Below are 22,256 nucleotides of genomic sequence, written 5' to 3' on the forward strand. Positions count from 1 at the left end.
CTGGGAAGACTGACATGTTAGCAAGCCCCCAATGACCGTTTTGGGTTGTATAGATGGAACAACAACCTAACCTTTTCCCCACTTCTTTGACCTGAAAGATTTTGAAGTTGTTTTCCTGACCATTTCATTCTGGGTGGGCTGGAGTGGAGGCCAGCTTCCTTGTAGATTCCAAAGGACTCCCAGGAGGGAAGCAGGAGTATTACTATTTTCCCCTCTTTGACAGTTTTCTTTTTCCTGTCCACTCTGTAAGGAGTACTGAATTCACTAGAGTCTAGCTTGGCTATGAGGAAATAGCTTGGTGTGTGTTTCTTACAAGTTTCTAACGAAAGTTCAAGAAAACCCAGGGCACTACTGCTGACACAGTTCCTGAGTCACTGACTCTCTGTGTTGCCTTTCCTCTCAAGTACCTGATGATCCAGCAAACTCCATTTGTGCGCCGTCAAGTCCGCAAACTTCTGCTCTTCATCTGTGGGTCAAAGGAGAAGTACCGCCAGCTCCGGGATTTGCACACGCTGGACTCCCACGTGCGTGGGATCAAGAAGCTGTTGGAGGAACAGGGGATATTCCTTCGGGCAAGTGTGGTTACAGCCAGCTCAGGCTCTGCCTTGCAGTATGACACACTCATCAGCCTGGTACGAGTGGCGAGGGGGACGGTGGGGCAGGGAGCCTCATGTGATGCGGCTCAGGGAGGTGGGCAGTAGGCTGGAGGAGTACAGGGCTTTTATATATTCAGAGAACGTCACAGTCGCAATCGAGCTCAGGGTGGGTCCATAATGCTGCATATGAAGTGTAGTTGGCTTCAGGGTCTGTGATTTCCCCCTCACCATTCCCGCTCCCACCTGGTAGTGGTACCTCCATTATGAGGAGGAGTGGTTTGGGCTTCTTACCTGTGTCATTGGCTCATACGGGCAGGATTGACCTGGAATTTGCCAACCTCTGATTTTTGCCCTTGAATACTAAAGAAATGATGGGTCTGAAGGTAAATTGTTTGGACTTCCGGGAAGCAAACAGTATATTGCAAGGAAGCCTCTAGGTGAGAATGTCTTCGGTATTCTCCTAAACTAGTGTCCTTGCTATTGTGCTTTCACAAGAAAAAAGTAAACTGGGAGGGGAGGAAGGAAAGACAAGAAAGAAGTAAACTGGATTGTAGTTTCCCACCGTGGCCTATCTTTTCTGCTGCTTTACTGAGTGGTGTGACGGGCCCCTGCAAACAAAGGCATTTGTGTGGTAGGAGCTGAATGGAGGAGGCTCAGTAAGAGCGACAGTGTGGGGCCTTGGTCCCAGGTTCCCCGGGGCACTGGATCAGCAGCCTCGCATAGACCCCTCAAGGCAGCAGGTGTGGTAGGTACAGGCTGCTTGGTGGCCCTACTCAGTTGTGGAGGTCGGTTTCCATTTCAGATGGAGCACCTGAAGGCTTGTGCTGAGATTGCTGCCCAGCGAACCATCAACTGGCAGAAATTCTGCATCAAAGATGACTGTAAGCAGTGCAGCACCTTTTGGTGGTTGTTGTTCATTCATTCATCTCTTTGAGAACTGTTTATTGAGGCCTGTCCTTTGCCAGGCACTGAACTGGAGACCAGAGATGAGGCTATGAGCGAGACACTAAGACACTAAGAACTAAGACCTCTCAAGTTCTTAGAACTCTTGTTCAGCTGAGAAGACAAGTCCGAACTTCAGAGTATAAGGGTCATAGATAAAATGTGGGGTGCTATGGGGGTACAGTAGGAGTCACTGACCTCCAGATTGTGGAGCGAAAGCTAAAGAGGAGCCTGTGGAGTCTAGAGAATCATCTTAGTTGAAGAAGTGGAGGCTGGGAGTCGATCCTTAGGTAGCTGTTAGGACGTTTACCAGCTCATTTCTACAGAGGGTGGGAGTTCTGGGCAACATCTGGCAGAGAGGACTCGGAGTACAAGCTGGTGGGGAGGGGAGCTGTCCTGGCGCGGGCAGACACAGCTCCTGCAATGTGTCCGTCCAGTACATTTGTGTCTGAGCTGAGCCCCCATCTCCTCTGCCTGCAGCTGTCCTGTACTTCCTCCTCCAAGTCAGCTTCCTGGTGGACGAGGGGGTGTCCCCGGTGCTGCTGCAGCTGCTTTCCTGTGCCCTATGTGGCAGCAAAGTCCTCGCCGCCCTGGCGGCCTCGGCCGGCTCCTCGAGTGCCTCCTCCTCTGCAGCGCCTGTGGCTGCCAGCTCTGGACAGGCCACGACGCAGTCCAAGTCCTCCACAAAGAAGAGCAAGAAAGAAGAAAAGGAAAAGGAGAAAGAGGGTAAGCATCACTCTCTTGTCTTGGTGACCTGGGCGAGGTGTTCTGATTTCTCTTGGATCACATGGCTTATGCTCCTCTTTAGAAAGGGCTTTTTTTTTTTTAGGTTTTTTTTTGGGCAGACAGATCACAAGTAGGCAGAGAGGCAGGCAGAGAGAGAGGGGGAAGCAGGCTCCCCGCAGAGCAGAGAGCCCGATGCGGGGCTCCACCCCAGGACCCCGAGATCATGACCTGAGCTAAAAGCAGAGGCTTTAACCCACTGAGCCACCCAGGCGCCCCCAGAAAGCGCTTTTATTCCGATTTATTAGGACCTATAATTCTCATGCTCTCCAGTGTCTAGTTTTCGTGTCCTTGTCAGTTACACCTTGAACATGTGGCTTCCCATCCCAAGGAATGGTCCAAGTGTACTAAATGGTTTTAGTAAGCCAAGTTTGTTTTCCCGTGAAATAATAAATGACACTGCTGCGTGGAGAGGTTGTCAGTGTCTGGTGATGCTTGCAGACGTGCTTTGTGAACGCTTAAGTGCTCTGCATACGGAAGCTGTTCTAGCTCCTTCCTTATTATCAGAAAGACAAAAGCCTCTTCTGCTTTACTGCTGTTCATGGTCCTTGGAGGCCTAGGATGGGTGATCGGGGTGGAGAGCAGTGGAGGTGGCTTACCTTTTCCCAATTAATTACTCAACTAGCTGTTTTGGGTAACAAACCTCTGAAAGGAAATGCCTCTTCCAGGGTAGCTGTGTGCGTGCTCAGTGTCCCTCGGGGTGGCTGTGCGCGTGTTCGGTGTCCCTTTAGGGTGGCTGTGCACGGGCTCAGTGTCCCTCGGGGTGGCTGTGTGCGTGTTCGGTGTCCCTCCAGGGTGGCTGTGTGTGTGCTCAGTGCTAGGCCTGTGTCGGCACTTTTCCCTGTGCTTTTTTGGTAGCGTTATTGTCGCATGTCTCATATGGGGCTGGCCTTGGTTTTCCAATAAACCAGTAAAAGTTGTTTTCAAATTAGAACCATTTAGTTGAAGAAACTAAACTCTCAACTCTTAGATTCCCTCCCTCTCCATCTGGTAGCATTGGCTCTAAGACCCTAGAGCCTACTTCCTGCTCTCCAGTCCTCAGGTCTTCCATGATCTTGCAGGTGAGAGCTCGGGCAGCCAGGAAGACCAGCTGTGCACAGCTCTGGTGAACCAGCTGAACAAATTTGCAGATAAGGAGACCTTGGTTCAGTTCCTGCGTTGCTTCCTGTTAGAGTCCAATTCTTCCTCGGTGCGCTGGCAGGCCCACTGTCTGACCCTGCACATCTACAGGTAGGGTCCTGGGCTAAGTTTTGATGGTCTGCATGGGTCCAGGAGATAAGCGGTTGATGTAGTTCTGTCTTGTGTTGTGTTACACACTCACAGTCACGGTGCCCGTATTTACATCAGCCTGGATCCCCTTGACTTACAGATGTCTTCATCTGGTTATCTGCTTTTAGCCATTAAACTAACATCATAAGCAAGACGTGATCACTTATTCCCTGAGAGGGCTATGATTAGACGTTTGTAAAGTGACCAGGCTTGACTCTTTAGGCCACCTTCTAAAGACAGGAAAGGAACTGAGCTACACCTGTTAGGATCTGCTGTCGAAAGAGTACAAAGTGATTCGAACTTAAACCCTCGCTGTGGGGAGGTAGACATATCTATGGGAGCAATACCTGGGCCTTGTTGATAAATAAAAGGAACCTCAGGGTTTTCTGCTTGGTAACATGAACTGTCCTTTATCTACAGAAACTCTAGCAAATCTCAACAGGAACTCCTGCTAGATCTGATGTGGTCCATATGGCCAGAACTACCAGCCTACGGTCGTAAGGCTGCCCAGTTTGTGGACCTGCTAGGCTATTTCTCCTTGAAAACCCCACAAACAGAGAAGAAGGTAACAGCTGATATGTGGTTAGAGGGGCTAACTTTGCGTATTTGACCTTTTTTTCTCTTGAGTTAAGGACATCGGGACCAACCTGCATAGGGGGTACCCATGTGAAATCTCTTGAGATGGATCTTAAGCACAGACACCATGTGTCCCACACAGATGACACACACAACTAAGTATAGGCTGAATTTGCCTTAGCCAGCAGGAGATCAGGTGGGGAGGATAATACAGCCCATTACAGTTGCTTTTGGAAAGAAGGTGTCCCCCTGGTTTTCCTGGCAACCCTGACAACATCCCTAGAAATATCTCTGCAACAGGATAACCATTTCATTACTTCTGCATGGGAATAAAAATTACCTTCATCCACAGGGTCTAAAAAGTGGCTGTTGAAAAGATTGTGGAAACTTGTAGGAGTTAGGCCCAGCTTTGTATGACTCTGGTGGGGTCTTCTTGGGCAGTATCAGCGAGACAGTAGAAGACCAAAGTCTTTTTTCCAGTAAGACTTTTTCTTGGGCTTTAATGTGGTCTTGATTGACTTCTGTTTCAGCTGAAGGAATATTCACAGAAGGCTGTGGAGATTCTGCGGACCCAGAACCATATTCTTACCAACCATCCCAACTCCAACATTTACAAGTGAGCTTGTTCTGCTTTGTCCCTATTTGAAGCTCCATTAACAGTCCCAGTTGCTATCTCCACATCCGTTTTCTCTTACCCAAGAATCGATATATCTCTCTCTGCTTGGTCTTTGAACCCCCCGCCCCCCATAGCTGGGGCATTGCATACACAGGGTACTCAAAATATAACTGCTGATTTAGGTTTTGGTATGCAGTCATTTGAGAATGCCTCTGATTTTCGAGTGTCTACGTCTAAGTTAGGTAAGATAGGTTTCCAGAAAATGGCTATATTAAAAAAAAACTTATTTCCCTGGTTTAATGGTGACTCTTTTTTTTTTCCCCTCTAAAGTTCATTGAGGCATCATTTATATACTACAGAATTCACCTATTTTAAGTATACAATTCAAAGATTTTTAGTAAATTTAATTGTAAAATTTCGTGGAGTCAAATTTTAATATCGCTTTTTAGGATTCCTCTGGCCTTAGAACAGCTCAGAAATAGGAAGCATCAAGGATTGATTGGTTGAAATTCTCTTCCTGTGACTTCAAGGCTCTATTGGGATTTCTTAACTTTCCCCTGTGTTCTTAGTAGGGTGGGGCTCGCTTTAGGGAATGTTGAGCTGTGGCTCATTTGTGGCTTCTTTGTGAAGCTCAGTGCTTTCTAAGATGAAGACTTCCTTATGCTGAGACTGTTTTCTTCTTTAGCACCTTGTCTGGCTTAGTGGAATTTGATGGCTATTACCTGGAGAGCGATCCCTGCCTGGTGTGTAATAATCCAGAGGTGCCGTTTTGTGTAAGTGCCATCTTTCACCTGGGTGATCGTGAGGCTTGGAGGGCCCGTGGGTTTCTTGTTTGCAGAGGTTGAGTGTAGCCGCATGGGTGTTCAGTCACCAGTGGTGTGAATGCTTACCTGCCACACGTACCACCTTGAATAGAAACTTCGTCCGTGGATGAAGAGTGGGCTGCAGTGATCAGTTTTGAACCCGTGGCCTTGAACTGATACAGTGTTTTGTGTGTTACTCCCATGTCTAGTATATCAAGCTGTCTTCCGTTAAAGTGGACACACGGTACACCACCACCCAGCAGGTCGTGAAGCTCATCGGCAGCCACACCATCAGCAAAGTGACGGTGAAGATCGGGGATCTGAAACGGACAAAGATGGTGCGGACCATCAACCTCTACTACAACAACCGCACCGTGCAGGCCATCGTGGAGCTCAAGAACAAGTACGGGCTCGTCACACTTGGGGACGGGCAGCTTGTCAAGCTTAACACCAGTTGTTGGCTTTGATGGCTGCACTCGGGTGAAGCAGCATATCCCTAGAGAGAGGCCTGGTATGTCCTCTTACCCACTGGAGTCCTGACTAGGGACAGAAGTGAAACACAGTCCTAAGGGTGTTGACAGAAGTTCTTTTTAAATCCTGTCCAGTGGAGCCTGTGGTGTCTGAGGAAGCAACTCAGCAGCCTGTCGCAGGAGGGGAAGCTGAGAGGGGACTTCAGGCTTTTCCTTACCCATGTTAATTAGGGCACTTCTAGTTTTATGTAACACCTGTGTTGGGAAGTAGTTGTCATTTCTTGGGTTAAGATGCTGTTTGCTCACAGCGCAGGCAGTAGGCAGTATCAGGAAGCTTCTCTGGCACATCAGTCCTTCCATTTCTGCATGGCATGTTTCCTCTGTATCTGCCAGTGTTGGATCTTTCTAGCTCATGTATGCCAGTGCCTGAATGGGGGCACACTGCACGTGGGCCAGAGAAGGTGCCAGCATGGCGTAGAGTGTTGACTTCTGGGGACAGTGCTCTTGTTGAAATCTCAGGTGTTGCTGTCAGCTAGAGAATGTGGGGAGGTGCTGCTTGAATAGTAAGGTGCTGGTCTGCACGGAACGGAAGTATCGGTATTATTCCGAGAGGCAGAATGTAGCTAGAGTTCACCACATCAGCAAACGGAATTCTTCCTGCTGGAAGCTTTTTTCCTTTGTGGAGCGGTTCACATTGGTGATCTGCAGGTAGAAGCTGCCCATTAGGATAACCCATTCCCTTCTGGAGGAGAAGGAAGATTTAATTTTCTGTTGTGTAGAGTCAGCCCAGCAGCTGGTAAAACTGACTCTGCACCCCAGCTCTACTACTCATGTCTCTTGACATGGGAGAAACTGTGCAGCCTTGGCTTCTTTAACTGTGAAGTGGAGATTAGCGCACTCTCAGGGTGTTTTTTTAAGGATTAGATTGAGTTTGGTGTATGTAAAGTGCTGAGAACTAGCACACAGTAAGTGGCCAATGAATGTTACTTGTAGTTACTGTAATTATTCTAAGTGACTACACGCCTTTTCTTTTTCTGCCTCTACGTGGCACATGGTACAAGGCACCTCTTAGGATTTGAGGTTCTTAGGGTGGTGTACTTTTAGAGTAACGTCTCCCCTTGATATAGACTTTGTTGTTTTTCTAGAATCTGAAAAATTATCTTGTATAGCATCTTAAAGCATTTCTGTTATATCCTTTTTTATAGAGAATGTTTTTTAAATTAGGTTGCTATTACTTGCCAGATCTCCTTTTCTTAGAGGAACCATTTCACTGCCTTAGGAAACGCATGAGGACAGTCTTGCTCTTTGTCTCCTCAGACTGCCCTCATGGAGGGGTACGTGAATGGCTCTCAGGCCCTTGCCCCTCTAGCTGCCACTGTCTCTTCTAGGCCGGCCCGCTGGCACAAGGCCAAGAAGGTTCAACTGACCCCTGGGCAGACAGAGGTGAAGATCGACCTGCCCCTGCCCATTGTGGCCTCCAACCTGATGATTGAGTTTGCAGACTTCTATGAGAACTACCAGGCCTCCACAGAGACCTTACAGTGCCCGCGCTGCAGCGCCTCCGTCCCTGCCAACCCTGGGGTCTGTGGCAACTGCGGAGAGAATGTCTACCAGTGTCACAAGTGCAGGTGAGGGAGGGAGTGGCGCCCCGGCCAGGGCCATGTACGTTCCTTGTATCTCCTGCAAGAGTCTCAGTGTGGGCAGTTTCAGTGTCTGCTGCCTTCATCATAATTAGAGGGTTATGGGTCTGTGGAGTCCAAGGCTGGAAGGCGGGGGCGAGAAGAATGGTGCACATGTCCATCCCATGGTGGTCTGGGAGTGGGGAGGGTGTCCCTCGGTTTAGATCCAGGTCTTCTTTTCTTGTTACCTGGTTGTGTGAGTCACCCTTGCCTCTTGTCATCCCGATACAGTTCCAGAGAATGTGTGTGGCACTCATAGTCCCCCTCCCCGACCCTAGCCTCTGCTGTCCCCTGACTCAAACACTTTGGTTTTTCAGGTCTATCAACTATGACGAAAAGGATCCCTTCCTCTGCAATGCCTGTGGATTCTGTAAATACGCTCGCTTCGACTTTATGCTCTATGCGAAGCCTTGCTGTGCAGTGGATCCCATTGAGAATGAAGAAGACCGGAAGAAGGTGAGGCTGGGTCCGACCTAGACTCAGGGCAGTGTCTTTAATGTGAGCTTTGGGCAGCAGGGCTGGTGGAGGGTAGTATGCTTTTCTTCTCTCCCGAGTCTTCCTCAACTCAGCTCTCTCTTCAGGGCCCAGCTTTTGGGGGTGAGCAAATAATGGCAGAGGGTATATTGGAACACGTGCTTTGTGTAGCACTTCAGAGAAGTGTTGGTTGGGAATAAACTAGGATGTCTGCAGGGGCAAATGACTCTAGATTTGGAAAGGCAGGAGTCAGATGAGTGCCTTGCGTTGGTTCCGCAGATGTCTCGTGTTACAGCTGTTGGCCTTTCCTCAGTGTCTGCTTATCTGGGCTGATTCTCAGTCTGCATGGTGTGGTGGGACTGGGGATTAGGTGGCAGTCAAAAGTGGGGAGCTTTTTGGGGCACCTGGGTGGCTCAGTGGGTTAAAGCCTCTGCTTTTGGCTCAGGTCATGATCCTGGGGTCCTGGGATCGAGCCCCATGCCGGGCTCTCTGCTCAGTGGGGAGCCTGCTTCCTCCTCTCTCTCTGCCTGCCTCTCTGCCTACTCTCTCTCTGTCAAATAAATAAAATCTTAAAAAAAAAAAAAAGTGGGGAGCTTTTGGGATTGCTGCTAGAAGCAGCACATGGGAAGCAGGATAGCATTTAGCTGTGGAGTCAGAAGGACAAAAGTTCCAGTTCCGGTTGTGCTTTTTTGGTGTGTGACTGTCAGTGATTTCTCTAAGCATTGCATGCTTACATGTATGCTGTTATACAGTACGTTGTGTGTTGTTAAAAATAACGTCAAACACCGTGGATTATTGTGAGGAATAGAAATAATGGATGTGTGAAATACAGTGCCTGACCTGTGGGAAATATTTCAGGAAACGGTTAGCAATTGGGATCACTCAAGGAGAAGCCTTCACATGTGCCGCTGTCTTTTTCTGCCAGGCGGTTTCCAACATCAATACGCTTCTGGACAAAGCTGACCGAGTGTATCACCAGCTGATGGGACACCGGCCACAGCTGGAGAACCTGCTCTGCAAAGTAAATGAGGCAGCCCCCGAAAAACCGCAGGTAACCCCAAGCTAGAGGGGCAGGTGGAGAGGACTCTGGGTCAGAAGCAGGGGACTCACAGCATGCTTCTTGGATTGCAGGACGACTCAGGGACGGCCGGGGGCATCAGCTCCACTTCAGCCAGCGTGAATCGGTATATCCTGCAGCTGGCTCAGGAGTACTGTGGAGATTGCAAGAACTCTTTCGATGAGCTCTCCAAAATCATCCAGGTAGAGAAATGGGAGCCACTCTAGAGTGTTCTGTCAAGCATTCCCCATGCTGTTTTCAGAGCCGTCCTCTTGCCCCGCTCCAGCAGCTGGAGTCTTGGGTTTCCCTTGTCCGATTGGCTGGAAAGGCAGGGCCTGGGTGGCTGCACCATGTAACTTCTCTCCCACTGTAGTTTCGGTGCTTGGCAGAGACTTGAGGGTAACAGATTATTACACATGTGGTTTCCTTGACCCGTTCACAACCCATCTTTTAGTAGAGGGCTTACTAGTTTTAAAAAGCAGGGTGTTAGGGTTCTGTTCCCTCCTCTTCTTCTGATAAGCCATGTTTGTAGGCCGGAAGGGGATGGCACTCGGATGCCAGTCAACGAGGGTGGGCTGGGCAGCCAGTGGAGTGTTACCGACCTAATCTCCGTGGGACAGGAAGCTGGCCGCAGACCAGCTGGGTCCTTGCCCCCCAGAATTGCCTTTGGTGCATGGGCTTGCATCTCTGATCTTTGTTATGAGAGAGCACTGTATGGGAGTTAAGGACATGTGCCTGTGATCAGGGGCTGACTTCTGCCTCTGCCACTTGCCTTAGGCAAACCAGTCCTCTTAAGCCTCAGCTTCCTGCTCTGTAAAATGATGATGAAGTATCCAATTGGTGGGGTCATCAGAAAGGTTGAATTAAATAACACATATAAAGTGGTTTTTCAGACCAAAGCTGATTTCCAGTTCACTTGCTCTTCTTCCTTCTTTTAATTGCTGATTTGATTTTTTATCCTTTTTTTTTTTTTTTTATCATTAGAAAGTCTTTGCTTCACGCAAAGAGTTGTTGGAATATGACCTGCAGCAGAGGGAAGCGGCCACCAAGTCGTCCCGAACCTCTGTGCAGCCCACCTTCACTGCCAGCCAGTACCGCGCCTTATCTGTCCTGGGCTGTGGCCACACATCCTCCACCAAGTGCTATGGCTGCGCCTCGGCCGTCACAGAACATTGTATCACGCTGCTCCGAGCCCTGGCCACCAATCCGGCCCTGAGGCACATCCTCGTCTCCCAGGGCCTCATCCGGGAGCTCTTTGATTACAATCTTCGCCGAGGCTCTGCGGCCATGCGGGAGGAGGTCCGCCAGCTCATGTGCCTGCTAACTCGGTCAGAGCCTGCATCAGGATTGTGGGCCCAGTAACCCCTGCTAGCTCGGGGGTGGGTGGTTGCAGCGACCCTAGGAGCTTAGGGGAGCAAAGTGTGGTGTTTGTCACTGCCAGACAGGCCGCCCCGTATGAGGGAGGGAGAGGGAGAGTTGCCCAAGGTCTGGGTGAGTGAACTCCGTGAGCATTTGGGACCAGGTTTCCATGTAAATAGAATATTTGGCTTGTACTTTGTTGGTTCCAGTGAGGTTCCCTGAACAGTCTCTGGGCTCTGGTGAGAGAGGAGACGGGAGTGATCAGGCACTTGGACTCCAGATTCACATGGAAGAGGCCAGTGGAACAGCGGAGCCTAGAGATGAAGCTTAGGCTCTGTGTCTGATCCTCTGTGCCCTGGACAGCTTAGCTAACTTCTCCGAGCTGAGATTTTCCTTGACTGAAAAATACTGATGGTCGTAAATGCCTTAAAGGCTTGTGGTGAGGGTGGAATGGAGTAAGTCCTTTGGGCAGCAACTCGTATTGTTGAGTACTCATTATGTGCCAGTGCAGTCACCAGAGCTGGGTTTACAGAGTGTGTGGCATAAGTTCTGGAACACATTAGGTGATGGGTAACCATTTCTTGCTGTCTTAGTCACTCACACAGCGGGGCTTTTTTGAGCATCTGCTGAATGCCAGGCACTGTTCTGGACTCGGAGTGTGCAGTAGTAAATGGAGTGGAGTCCCTGCTTCCTGGAGCCTGCAGTCCAGCTGGGGAGAACTGCAGAAGCACACTTGCACAGTCTGGTGTCTGTCAGGAGATTGGCTTGTGGAGAGAGGCACAGCTGGGGTGGCGCCCCTGACCACAGCAGGGATTGCTTCTGGGAGAATAGGGTCAGGGAAGACCTCTGAGGGGTGATGCTTGAGGAGGCGTGCGTGCAGTTGGGGACAAGCCATGCAGATGTCTCAGCTGTGGCTGTGCACATAGGACACATCATGTGCAAGAGCAAGAGGCAGGGCTCTGCCAGGGATGGAGCAGGAGCTGCCAGAGGCCCATGTAGGTGGAGTGAAGGCCCTGCACGGGAAATGGGCAGGAGAACCAGGAGTCGCTGGGGGCCAGGTCCTGGACGATCTAGGCCATCGTAAGGACTTGGGATTTTACTCAAAATGGGGTAGGAAGCAAGAGAGTGATCTGGTACAGTTGACATTGTCAGGACTAATACAGATGTTGTTATAGTGGGGTGTTGGTGGGACGTGTGGGTACCTTGTGGGAGATAAATTGGAGGTAGATGGAGAAGATGAGGAAAGTGTCGTGACCCATCCTGGTGGGACACTGTCAGATTCGGAGGTTGGAGGATTCGGTGTACCAGGCAGCACCTGGGGCTCTGCAGCCTGGGCAGTGCACAGGGAGGAGCTCTCCTGGATGCTGGTGCTGCTCTCCCCTCAGTGACAGCTGCGGGAAAGGCGGCTGTGATGGGCGTTCTGTTACAGACCCATGTCTTGTGGGGCCAGTCTTGTGGTCAGGCCCCTGGGGAGGCCAGGTAACCATGGGCATTGAATGGCTTTTCTCTGTGCTCCTTCAGGTGGGAAGGAGGGACACAGCCAGTGATAGATAACAGGACTCCTATTTCTTTGCTTCTCCAGAGACAATCCAGAAGCCACCCAGCAAATGAACGACTTGATTATTGGCAAAGTCTCCACTGCCTTGAAGGGCCACTGGGCCAATCCTGATCTGGTGAGCAGGACAACGGCCCTTTGACTCTTTCCTCTTTCTCTTTCTGCATTCCCTTGATTTCTTTCCAGGAGTCTCCCTGGGGTGTTTGGGGAGGGAAGGAGCAGCAGTCTGCAGAGCTCTCACCTTAGCATGACTGTCCCAGGTCAGAGCCAGCCCCAGAGGGAGAGGAGGAATGGGTGGTTGGCCAGATGGAGGACAGGGGTCTCCACTCCTCCTTTCTCTTTTTCTTCATAAGATTTTTTTTTTTTTTTTTTTAAAGATCTATATATTTGAGAGAGATAGGGAGAGAGAGATCACAAGCAGGGGAGGGTAGATAGAAGGAGAAGCAGACTCCCCAGTGAGCAGGGAGTCTGATGTGAGACTTGATCCCAAGACTCTGGGATCATGACCTGAGCCAAAGGCAGACGCTTAACTGACTGAGCCACCCAGGCACCCAATTCCTTTCTCCTTCTGACGGTGCCACTGGGTACCAGACATCTTCAATCCGAGTCCTCTGAGCAGAGCTTGGACATAAGCCCCAGTCCCGAGTCTCACCTGCAGACCTTCCTCTTCTCATGTCTCCTTCCGTTGGCCTTCTAGGCAAGCAGCCTTCAATATGAAATGCTGTTGCTGACAGATTCCATCTCGAAGGAGGACAGCTGCTGGGAGCTCCGCTTACGCTGTGGTGAGCTTGGGCCACCTCTGCTTAGGGGCTTTTCAGAGAGGGGTGGGGCCTTTGGGTACAGTCCTAGCTACAGAGGTGGCGGGGTGAGGCAGCCGCCACGCACAGCCTTGCTGGAGCCAGGTGCAGGCTGCTCTGTGACCACAACTCGGCCTGTCCTTCCCATTCCTAGCTCTCAGCCTTTTCCTCATGGCCGTGAACATAAAGACTCCCGTGGTTGTGGAGAACATTACCCTCATGTGCCTGCGGATATTGCAGAAGCTCATTAAACCACCTGCTCCAACCAGCAAGAAGAACAAGGTATTGGGCAGGGGATCACAGAGGGCAGGGCAGGACGGTGGCCCCCTTCCGCCCCGGCCAGCATTGTGTCCTGCCTCGTAAAGGTCTACCTTACTCTGCACTCAGCCTGCCCGTGGCAGGGCACCAGTGCTTTCTTTACCATAGTTCAGCAGACAGGAGTTGGGATTTTCTAGAAGGAAGACTTTTTTTTTTTTTTTTAGTTTTTATTTATTTATTTGGCAGGCAGAGATCACAAGTAGGCAGAGGCAGGCAGAGAGAGAGGAGGGAAGCAGGCTCCCCACTGAGCAGAGAGCCCGATGCAGGGCTTGATCCCAGGAACCTGAGATCATGACCTGAGCTGAAGGCAGAGGCTTAACCCACTGAGCCACCCAGGCGCCCCTAGAAGGAAGATTTCTCGGAGGAAAGTCAGGAGTAAGATAAATGTGAAAATACGAGAGCCTAGAACAGGGTGGTTTTCTGGAGGACTATCTCTCCAGTTATGTTGGAGGACTCCCAGCTTCCAGAAAGCACGGTGTCCTTTTCTGTCCCCGTGTGTCTGCCTGTGCGGCTTTGCACAGTGGTGAAGGTCCTAGGCTCTGAAGTGGATGTCTTGATTTCACGTCTCAGCTCTTCCTGTTTAATCACCTGTGACTTTGGGCAAGTTCTTAACTCAGGTTCCTCAGTTTACGCAGCTCTGAAATGAGGACACAACACGTTAAAGTGTTGTAGAGGATCAGTTATTTGATGCGGGTCCCGTGCACTGAACGCTGGCTCATTTAGTCCTCAGTGAATGCTGGCTGTGGCTGTGTGCGGTCTGCTCTGCGTAGGACCTGCCCTCTCTGTGAGCTGCTTGGCTCTCTAGAAGATCCAGTTCTCTGCTTGGCTGGTGTGAGCTCGTTGAATCCAGGGATGTCCGTTTAGGAGTATTTTTTATGTCCAGGGCAGGACTGTAATACCTAGCAGACGATAGCTACTCAGTGAATCAGTAAGTGAATGAGAAAAGCCCAGTTTTTATTCTAAAATAACCATAACTGAGCCCCAGTTTGATCTCCTTGCACCGGTTTGTGGAAAACACTGGCCGTAATTCTTCCTTTCGGCCATGCCTGACGCTCTCTGTCCCTTACCCCTCTGTGGTCCTTGGGCTGTTTGACTCCTCTGTTTCCTGATGGAATCCTTTGATAGAAATAGAGTCGTCATCATTTCAGGGAGGCTGCTTTCTGAGTGGTAAGCACTAGGGAGGAAGCTGGATCCTGAAGAGTTGACTACATTTTCCTTGGCTCCCGTCTTCCTAGACAAAGGCAGGTTTGAGGGTTCCCACCTTCCTTCCCTTTGATGAGGTTTATTTCCCTTCAGAGCTCATTCTCAGCAGATAAAATCAGTCCTTGATTAAAGAGAACCCTATCCGCACATCACTTACTCCCTTTTTCCTGAGTGAGGCACAGATTTTCAGAGTTGCTTACCTTTCTAAGCACTGGAGCCCAGAGTTGATGTTCACGCTGTGCTTAGTTTTAGCCTAGGGAAAGCAGCAGTTCTCAAAATGTGCGCTCCCAGGTGCCTGGGTGTTCCCCAGACTGTCGAGGAATCTCTGAGGTTATCCCATGACCCTCTTTGCCCCCGTGGTCTGGCACTGTTGGTGCTGATGGTGCACAGTCACCGGAGGGGTGAGGTCACCAGGGGGCGAGGCTGCCAGGGCCCCGGTGGGAAAGGCAGTGGCTCCCAGCTACCTTCCTAGCTGGGCTCTTCCATTGCTGTGCACTTTGGCTCAAGGGCATCCTTGAAGCCCAAGTGGCTATTAGTAGATCTTGACTCGGGGGTCCTCGTGTTTTGAACACTCAGGGTGACTGCGTGGAAGGACACAGAGGTGCTCCTGCCGCCCACCGAAGTGCGGCGCTCGTCTTGAGAAGCACATGGTTGATTGTTTCCCATGCAGGCTGAGCCAGATGCTTTTCTTAGGCAGCCCCTGTGTGCTTGGGAAAATGTGTGCCAGGCCGGCTGTGGTTATTCCGGATCGGGTGGTTGGGAGACATTTTCTTGAAAAATGAATGAAGCGGGCCTGTTACGTCCAGAGGAATTGACATACCTCAGTGAGCCAGTATTTTCCGAATGACCAGCACGTGCTACAGAATCACATGTGGGTAAAAGATTGAGTTTTAGTGTTAAGGACTATGGGAAGTTTATCTGGTGATTTCAGTCTTCACGTAAGAGCTGCTTTTTAAGAACCTAGAACTTGCTGAAAGTAGTATCAAAGAAGGAAACCTGCAATTAAATGAGAAGGCTATTAAAACAGTCTTCTCTTTTCTAATTATGTATCTGTGTGCAGTTGGGTGTTTTTCACGGACTTTAACCCAAACAACATTTTCCAACACTTGGAACACAGAAGCAGGTCGGAGAGTCCAGCTGTCTTTTAAGGCAGTCATTAAGCAAATTTTTAAAAACATAAAGTAGTGTCATTCCTTTAGATGATCTTCTCATTTAGGTACATAGGTAGTGGATTTATTATTTTAAGATGGAATTAGTAAATATTTTAGGGATCTCTCATGCTTAATTTTTAACATGGTAATTACTGGTAGATAGCTAGAACCACACGTACAAAAGTTGTTTAGGGTCCTCAGTAATTTAAGAGTGTAAACAAGTCCTGAGGCCAAAAATCTTGAGAACGGCTGGCTTAGAGTCCTGTGTGGGTCTCTTTACTGTGCATGTTAGTTCTGCTCAGTAATGGCTCTTAAAATTCTGGAGACCGCTTGGGGACTCCTTGAAGGTTGACGTTTAGGAAACGGAGTCGGGCTTGGGATAGGAGCTGTTGTCTGCGGCTGTAGGATGGTCTGGAGGAAGCCAGCTGCATCTGGTCCTGCATAGTCAAAGCAGTGACCATAAGCCCAGCGCGGAGATGCTGCTGCTAACTAAATTGGGCCAAAGTGCTTTAGCAGGAACACATGTTGGGGCCTAACTGATACGAATGTTGATTCTTCTGATCTCCTTTTGTGTATGTCCCTCTGGGGCATCCGTGCCGTTGTATTGGAGCCCAGCTTTTAGCTGTGCTCTGAAGCTCCCCACCCTGTTCGGCTTTCACACTGCAGGATGTCCCCGTCGAGGCCCTCACCACAGTTAAGCCATACTGCAATGAGATCCATGCCCAGGCCCAGCTGTGGCTCAAGAGAGACCCCAAAGCGTCCTATGAAGCCTGGAAGAAATGTCTTCCTATCAGAGGTCTGTCTGTCTCTCCAAGACATACTTTCTTAGCCCTGTCCTGACAGCCCTGCATTGCCCCCTTTCTTTCACTTCCTTTTCCTTATTCTTCGCTGCACCCCTGTGCCTGCCAGGGGTGGACGGCGATGGGAAGGCCCCCAGCAAGTCAGAGCTCCGCCACCTCTATCTGACTGAGAAGTACGTGTGGAGGTGGAAGCAGTTCCTGAGTCGTCGTGGAAAGAGAACGCCCCCCTTGGATCTCAAGCTGGGCCATAACAACTGGCTGCGGCAAGTGAGTGGCCTCCTCCTCTGCCCTGTCCCCGCTGCCCCGGCCCCCGGAGCCGAGCAGCGTGTTTCTGCTCCTCTCACGCGTCTCTTCTGCCTTTGCTTGCAGCAGGGCGCATGCTTGGCGGCAGCCGCCAGCGTGGCAGCCTGGCCGGGACAGGATGTTCCCGGGCCGTTCTCATCAAGCGGGCGGGCTTGCCACTCCCCTCCCTGGCCACCTACCAGAACTAAGCCTCGGTGCCACCCTCCCTTTTTCTCCTCCTCTCCTCTCTACCTCCTGCTGCTCTCCCTCTCTTCTTTCTAGTGAACCCTGTGAAGGATTAGAGTAATTAAGGGCCTCTGTGGTCCATTAATACATAAAACGAGAAAGACCCTGTTAGGCCTAAGCAGTTATTAGCATATCACTATCCCCAGAATACAGTTAGTAGAAATTTGTGCTGAGGAAAGTACTTGCTGGCTTGTTTTCCTAGCTCAGTCATCTTAGGCGTGTTCTCCAGATTCCTTGAGGGAGAAACTTTCCATGAAATTGCGGGGTCCCGAGCAGCCACAGTTGCATCTGGCATCAGCTGGTGGTTGTCACCTTTGACCTTTCCCTGTTGAGGTGCCCAGAGGCCTTCTGAAGGGTGGCAGTGGACTGTGCTCTGCTGGGGGCCTGGCGAGACCGGCTGTCACCCGAGCTGGGGCTTCTCTCCCGTGTCCCACAGGTGCTCTTCACTCCGGCGACGCAGGCCGCGCGGCAGGCGGCCTGCACCATCGTGGAAGCTCTTGCCACCATTCCCAGCCGCAAGCAGCAGGTCCTCGACCTCCTTACCAGGTACCGCTCAGGCTTCACCTGGGGTCGGCCTTCCCCATGTTTCCGGGAGAGTCAGTAGGTCAGGGTGACAGAAGGCACATCTGGGCTCCGTACCCATGCCGTGCTGTATAGAAGAGCGCAGGAACAGGAAAGGCCTAGAAGCTGAGTGGCCGCACTGGGAGTGGTAACAGAGCAGCAGTGCCGGCCTCTCACAGTCACAGAGGTCTAACGAGCATATAAATGCACAGCCCGTGCTGCCATCTTCCACCCTCGCGGTGGCCTGGGCTTGTTGCGGCTGGAGGACTTGTCTGCTGAAGGCAGGGTTGGAAGGCAGTGGTCTTCCGAAGCCCATGCCATCAGCCACTAAACTCTGGCACTCTTGCCCTCTCCCTGAGCCGCTCAAAACCTCTGTTCGCCTCCCAGAGAAGCACCGTGCAGTCGGTCCAGAAGAGGGTGTAGCTGACTGCATCACGCTCCTGTTCGGTGCTCCGGATTGTCCCCACCTGTGGGGAATTCCCGAGGGGGACATTTGGGGTGTTCTCAGGTGCCCAGAAGGAAGGGGGAGCCCAGGACAGCAGAGGACGTGGGGTGGGGGGGGGGGGGGGGGACAGCTGGTATCCCCGGAGCTGTGTTCTCACTGTGCCCTGTGTCTTCCGTGGCAGCTACCTGGACGAGCTGAGCATAGCTGGCGAGTGTGCCGCCGAGTACTTGGCTCTCTACCAGAAACTCATCACTTCTGCCCACTGGAAGGTCTATCTGGCGGCTCGGGGAGTCCTGCCCTACGTGGGCAACCTCATTACCAAGGTAGCCACCCCTGCCCTGAAGAGCCCTTCCCCAGTTCTGCTGTCATCACAGTACCCTGATGCAGATTTCAGGCTACTCCTCTTTGCAGAGAAGAAATACTTGGAAAAAATCGATCTTTTTGGCTCTGTGTGTCATAGGAGATAGCAACCTGCTGGGGTATTGTGGCTGTTCCAAGTCTTTAAGCTATTCCTTAACATCACTGCCGCTTCCCTCGGCTTCTCAGGAGTTATGCAGGGGTTCAGATCAAGGGGTCTTTGGAATAGAACAGTGACTGTGGAGTGTCCGGTTGCTGTTGTTGGCTCCTGGACCGCAGCTGGAGGGGGCCGAGGTGGTCAGCAGTGCTGTCACTAACTATTTGTCGTCCTGTGTAGGAAATTGCCCGCTTGCTGGCCCTGGAGGAGGCCACCCTGAGCACTGACCTGCAGCAGGGCTACGCCCTCAAAAGTCTTACAGGTAGACGTAGCCGCTGTGCCCTTCCTTTAGGTACCCTGGGTCTAGTTTGGGGGCTGACCTTAGTTCCTAGGGCACAGAGGTTGACGGTGCCCTCTTGTGTTGACTCAGTACACACGTAAGCTCTGCGTGTCCCTCTTAGGTAGGTTTACGTTTTTGAACAGCTGTTTTCAGTTGAGCAGTTCACTTCCTTGAGCGCCCACTCTATGCTCGGAAATTGCCTTGGAATTGCTCATGACCTTTGGAAGATGTGGACCTTCCTCGCCTTCGTTCTCATTCAGAGCCCTCGCAGCAGCTTTTTCCTGTCCCCACAGGCCTTCTTTCCTCCTTTGTCGAGGTGGAATCCATCAAAAGACACTTTAAGAGTCGCTTGGTAGGTACCGTGCTGAATGGGTACCTGTGCTTGCGAAAGCTAGTGGTGCAGAGGACAAAGCTGATCGACGAGACCCAGGACATGCTGCTGGAGATGCTGGAGGACATGACGACAGGTAGCACCGCCCAGCGGCCTGGAGCGGGGATGTCGTTCTTGCTGGAGGACAGGGGCAGGCATCTCTCCACATCTGAGGAGGGAGGGTAAGCAGCTCTGGTTCTCAGAGCTGTGAAATTCCAGAGCTGGGCTCAGTCTGTTTAGACATTTAATTAATGAATTAATGTATCTATCTAATGTTTTATTTATTTGACGAGGGCGGGGAGTGTGCAGACAACAGGCAAAGCAGTAGGCAGAGGGAGAGGGAGCCTGATGTGGGGCTCTGTCTCAGGACCCTGTGATCATGACCTGAGCTGAAGGTAGTTGCTTAACTGACTCAGCCACCCAGGCATCCCCCATTTAGACATTTTATATAAGCTTATAGAATAGAAGGAACTATGTGTCCTCAGATTAGTGTCTTTTGCTGGTTCTGGAAAATTCTCCACCATCATTTCCTCTGTTGCCTTTGTCCCAGTCTCTCTGTCATCCTTGTAGACCCCGCTCTCTCATCTGTCTCTTTACCGCTCCATCATGGGGCTCATCTTATGGTCTCTTTATGCTGACTCTGGAGAGTTTCTTCAGTTCTTTCATTTAGTTTGTTAATTTTTTTCTTCACTGTGTTCTTTAGTCTTAAACTGTTGAGTCCTTGTGGTTCTCTCTAGGTTTTTTAGTCTGTTTTTCACGAACACTTCCCATTTCTCTTGTAGGTTGTAAAAGTGGCAAACATTTCTGTGTCTGATAATTCTAAGGCTTGAAATATTTATCCATTTGATTCTGCTGTTTGTTATTCCAGCTCTTGCTTCTGGTGCCTAAATCTTTTTGTATTTTGTGATTTTTGACTGTGAGCTCATGCACTCATGTTTCAAGGGGTTTATCTCTGGAAATTCTTTTTTTTTTTAATTTTTTGGAAAAATTTGTTTTTATTTTAGAGAGTATGAGCGGGGGAAGGGGACAGAGAGAGATGCAGACTCCCTGCTCAGTGCCAGAGCCTGACGTGGTGGGGTTTGATCTCAAGACCCTGAGATCATGACCTGAGCTGAGCTGAAACCAAGAGTTGGACACTTAACTCACTAAGCCCCCCAGGCTCCCTCTGTGGAAATTCTTTAGGAGCCAAGCCAAATACAGATTTCTCCAGTGAGGATTTGTGAGTGCTCCTGTGAAGCAGCTCCCAGCACTGCTGTCACAGGGTGGTCTTGAAGGAAGTTCTGAGCTTCAGCTTTCTCAGACCTCGTAGGTAGGATGAATTTTGAGCCACCAACCCCTGCGAAGGGCCGCCTGTTAGTTCTCTCAAGGGAGATATTTTCCCCCTCTACTCAGTGCCACATTGTAAGGGAAGAAATTTTGTTTCAGTGACTTACCTGGGGGATATGGAGAGTTATTTCTAGTTGACCCCGGTGACATGGTATAGCTCTTTTGGGGCCTCATACTTTTGTTGGGAGAGAGGTGTTCCCCTTGGATTCTCCACATTGGCCGACCTGGGGCTTTGCATCTAGCTTTCAAATCCTGGCAGGTTGTGGAAACCAAAGCTCAGACACCAGCTTTAGAGTTTTGCTAACCTGCATAGATTCTGAATTTCTCCTGGGTTTTGGTTTTTGATTGATCTTTGCTAGTATGGCAGTTCACTGATAAACATTATTCAATATTTTACATTATTTTTAAGCGATGAGGAGTGAGAGTAGGTCAGGAAGTGTCGTCTGCCACGTTACCAGACACGGAGGCCCTTTTGATGTATTTTCATCATGCCGTGCTGAACGCATGGCCCATCATGGGGCTCGATCCCAGGACCCTAAGATCACGACCTGAGCTAAAACCAAGGGTTGGATGCTCAGCCAGCTGAGCCACGCAGGCCCCCCACAGTTGGACCCTTTTGAAGCATAGTTCTTCCTTCTCCTGTGACTTGAGATTGTCTCTTTGGCGTAGAGAGGGCCGTCCACCTAATTGTTTTAAGACTGAAGCTTAAAGTTATAACTTGCCTTTGATTTTCCTGGAGTACAATTAGGATTATTATTTGACATTTTGGAGTACCTGTTTTAGGCAAGGGGATACTAGCTGAATAAAACGCAGTTCCTTTCCTCGAGGTGATCATTGGAAGAGGAAGTGAGAGGTGTACACAGCCAACTATGATGCACTGTGTTGATTTGGGTGCTGGGGCTTTCAGATGGAATGTGGTCTGAGCATCGAGTCAATCAGCTTCAAGTTTCCAACTGAAATATTGATACTGCCATGGAGGGCATTTGAAAACTGACCAGGAGGAAAGAACCTGTTGGTGACTGTACCCATAAAGTCTCATTGTGTGTGTGTGTGAAGCTCTCTCCTAACTGACGTGGCCACTGATCTCTGGCAGGTACAGAATCGGAAACCAAGGCCTTCATGGCTGTGTGCATTGAGACAGCCAAGCGCTACAACCTGGATGACTACCGGACGCCTGTCTTCATCTTCGAGAGGCTCTGCAGCATCATTTATCCTGTAAGCGGGGCTTCTTCCTGTGCCTCCAGGGTTTCTGCATGTGCCATTCTGCTGGGAAGTGTCTCGGTCATGGGCAGTCTGACCAGCTGTCGGCCATTTAGTCAGCATTTTAGAAAGCTCCACTGATGACACAGTCTCCTAATTTTCCTCCTCCTAATGATGGGAAATCTGATGACCTTCCTTCCATAGTCTTACTTCCTAGATTTAAGGTCTAGGTCAGTCTTCTTAAAAATGGGGTCTAACCTCCGATTGCTAAGATCCTGTTGCTTTACCCATTCAGTATGTTATGAAAGACGCAGTATGGAGCTAAAGTGAGAAGAAATCACTCTTCTTTCTTACCATACCTGTGTTTGATACGTACACACACGCGTGTGTGTGTTTCCCTCGCCGGGCTATCCAAGAGCATGGCGTGGTTCAAAGAAAACAAAGGCTGAAAACCACCAGCGTCATCAGTTAATGATGAGAGGTCTTTGGGGTTAGGCGCACCTGAGCTTTATGTAATAAAGCCCCTCCTCTCGACGTGGGGCTTATCAGTGGCAGTCGTCCGGCTGTGGGTGGGTTAGCATCGC

The 22,256-nt window shown here is 50.3% G+C and overlaps 1 protein-coding gene across 2 annotated transcripts in view; it reads left to right on the forward strand.

Moving 5' to 3' along the window:
- The window catches only part of LOC111154687 (ubiquitin protein ligase E3 component n-recognin 4), a 132,187-nt gene that overhangs the window by 83,761 nt on the left and 26,170 nt on the right, over window positions 1–22,256 (forward strand). For both annotated transcript variants that reach the window (XM_022514518.1, XM_022514520.1), the window contains 23 exons: window positions 405–632; window positions 1,399–1,477; window positions 2,019–2,264; window positions 3,383–3,551; window positions 4,011–4,155; window positions 4,697–4,782; window positions 5,468–5,555; window positions 5,795–5,988; window positions 7,444–7,683; window positions 8,052–8,190; window positions 9,134–9,259; window positions 9,340–9,468; window positions 10,250–10,593; window positions 12,207–12,297; window positions 12,877–12,961; window positions 13,131–13,258; window positions 16,315–16,444; window positions 16,558–16,715; window positions 17,413–17,522; window positions 18,164–18,305; window positions 18,677–18,758; window positions 19,070–19,243; window positions 21,566–21,687. In XM_022514518.1, coding sequence (XP_022370226.1) covers window positions 405–632; window positions 1,399–1,477; window positions 2,019–2,264; window positions 3,383–3,551; window positions 4,011–4,155; window positions 4,697–4,782; window positions 5,468–5,555; window positions 5,795–5,988; window positions 7,444–7,683; window positions 8,052–8,190; window positions 9,134–9,259; window positions 9,340–9,468; window positions 10,250–10,593; window positions 12,207–12,297; window positions 12,877–12,961; window positions 13,131–13,258; window positions 16,315–16,444; window positions 16,558–16,715; window positions 17,413–17,522; window positions 18,164–18,305; window positions 18,677–18,758; window positions 19,070–19,243; window positions 21,566–21,687 — 3,435 coding nt within the window. The remainder of the gene's footprint in view (window positions 1–404; window positions 633–1,398; window positions 1,478–2,018; window positions 2,265–3,382; window positions 3,552–4,010; window positions 4,156–4,696; window positions 4,783–5,467; window positions 5,556–5,794; window positions 5,989–7,443; window positions 7,684–8,051; window positions 8,191–9,133; window positions 9,260–9,339; window positions 9,469–10,249; window positions 10,594–12,206; window positions 12,298–12,876; window positions 12,962–13,130; window positions 13,259–16,314; window positions 16,445–16,557; window positions 16,716–17,412; window positions 17,523–18,163; window positions 18,306–18,676; window positions 18,759–19,069; window positions 19,244–21,565; window positions 21,688–22,256) is intronic.

Source organism: Enhydra lutris, unplaced genomic scaffold (genome assembly GCF_002288905.1).
Source record: "Enhydra lutris kenyoni isolate GAN:26980312 unplaced genomic scaffold, ASM228890v2 scaffoldscaffold38, whole genome shotgun sequence".
Taxonomy (NCBI): Eukaryota; Metazoa; Chordata; class Mammalia; order Carnivora; family Mustelidae; genus Enhydra; species Enhydra lutris.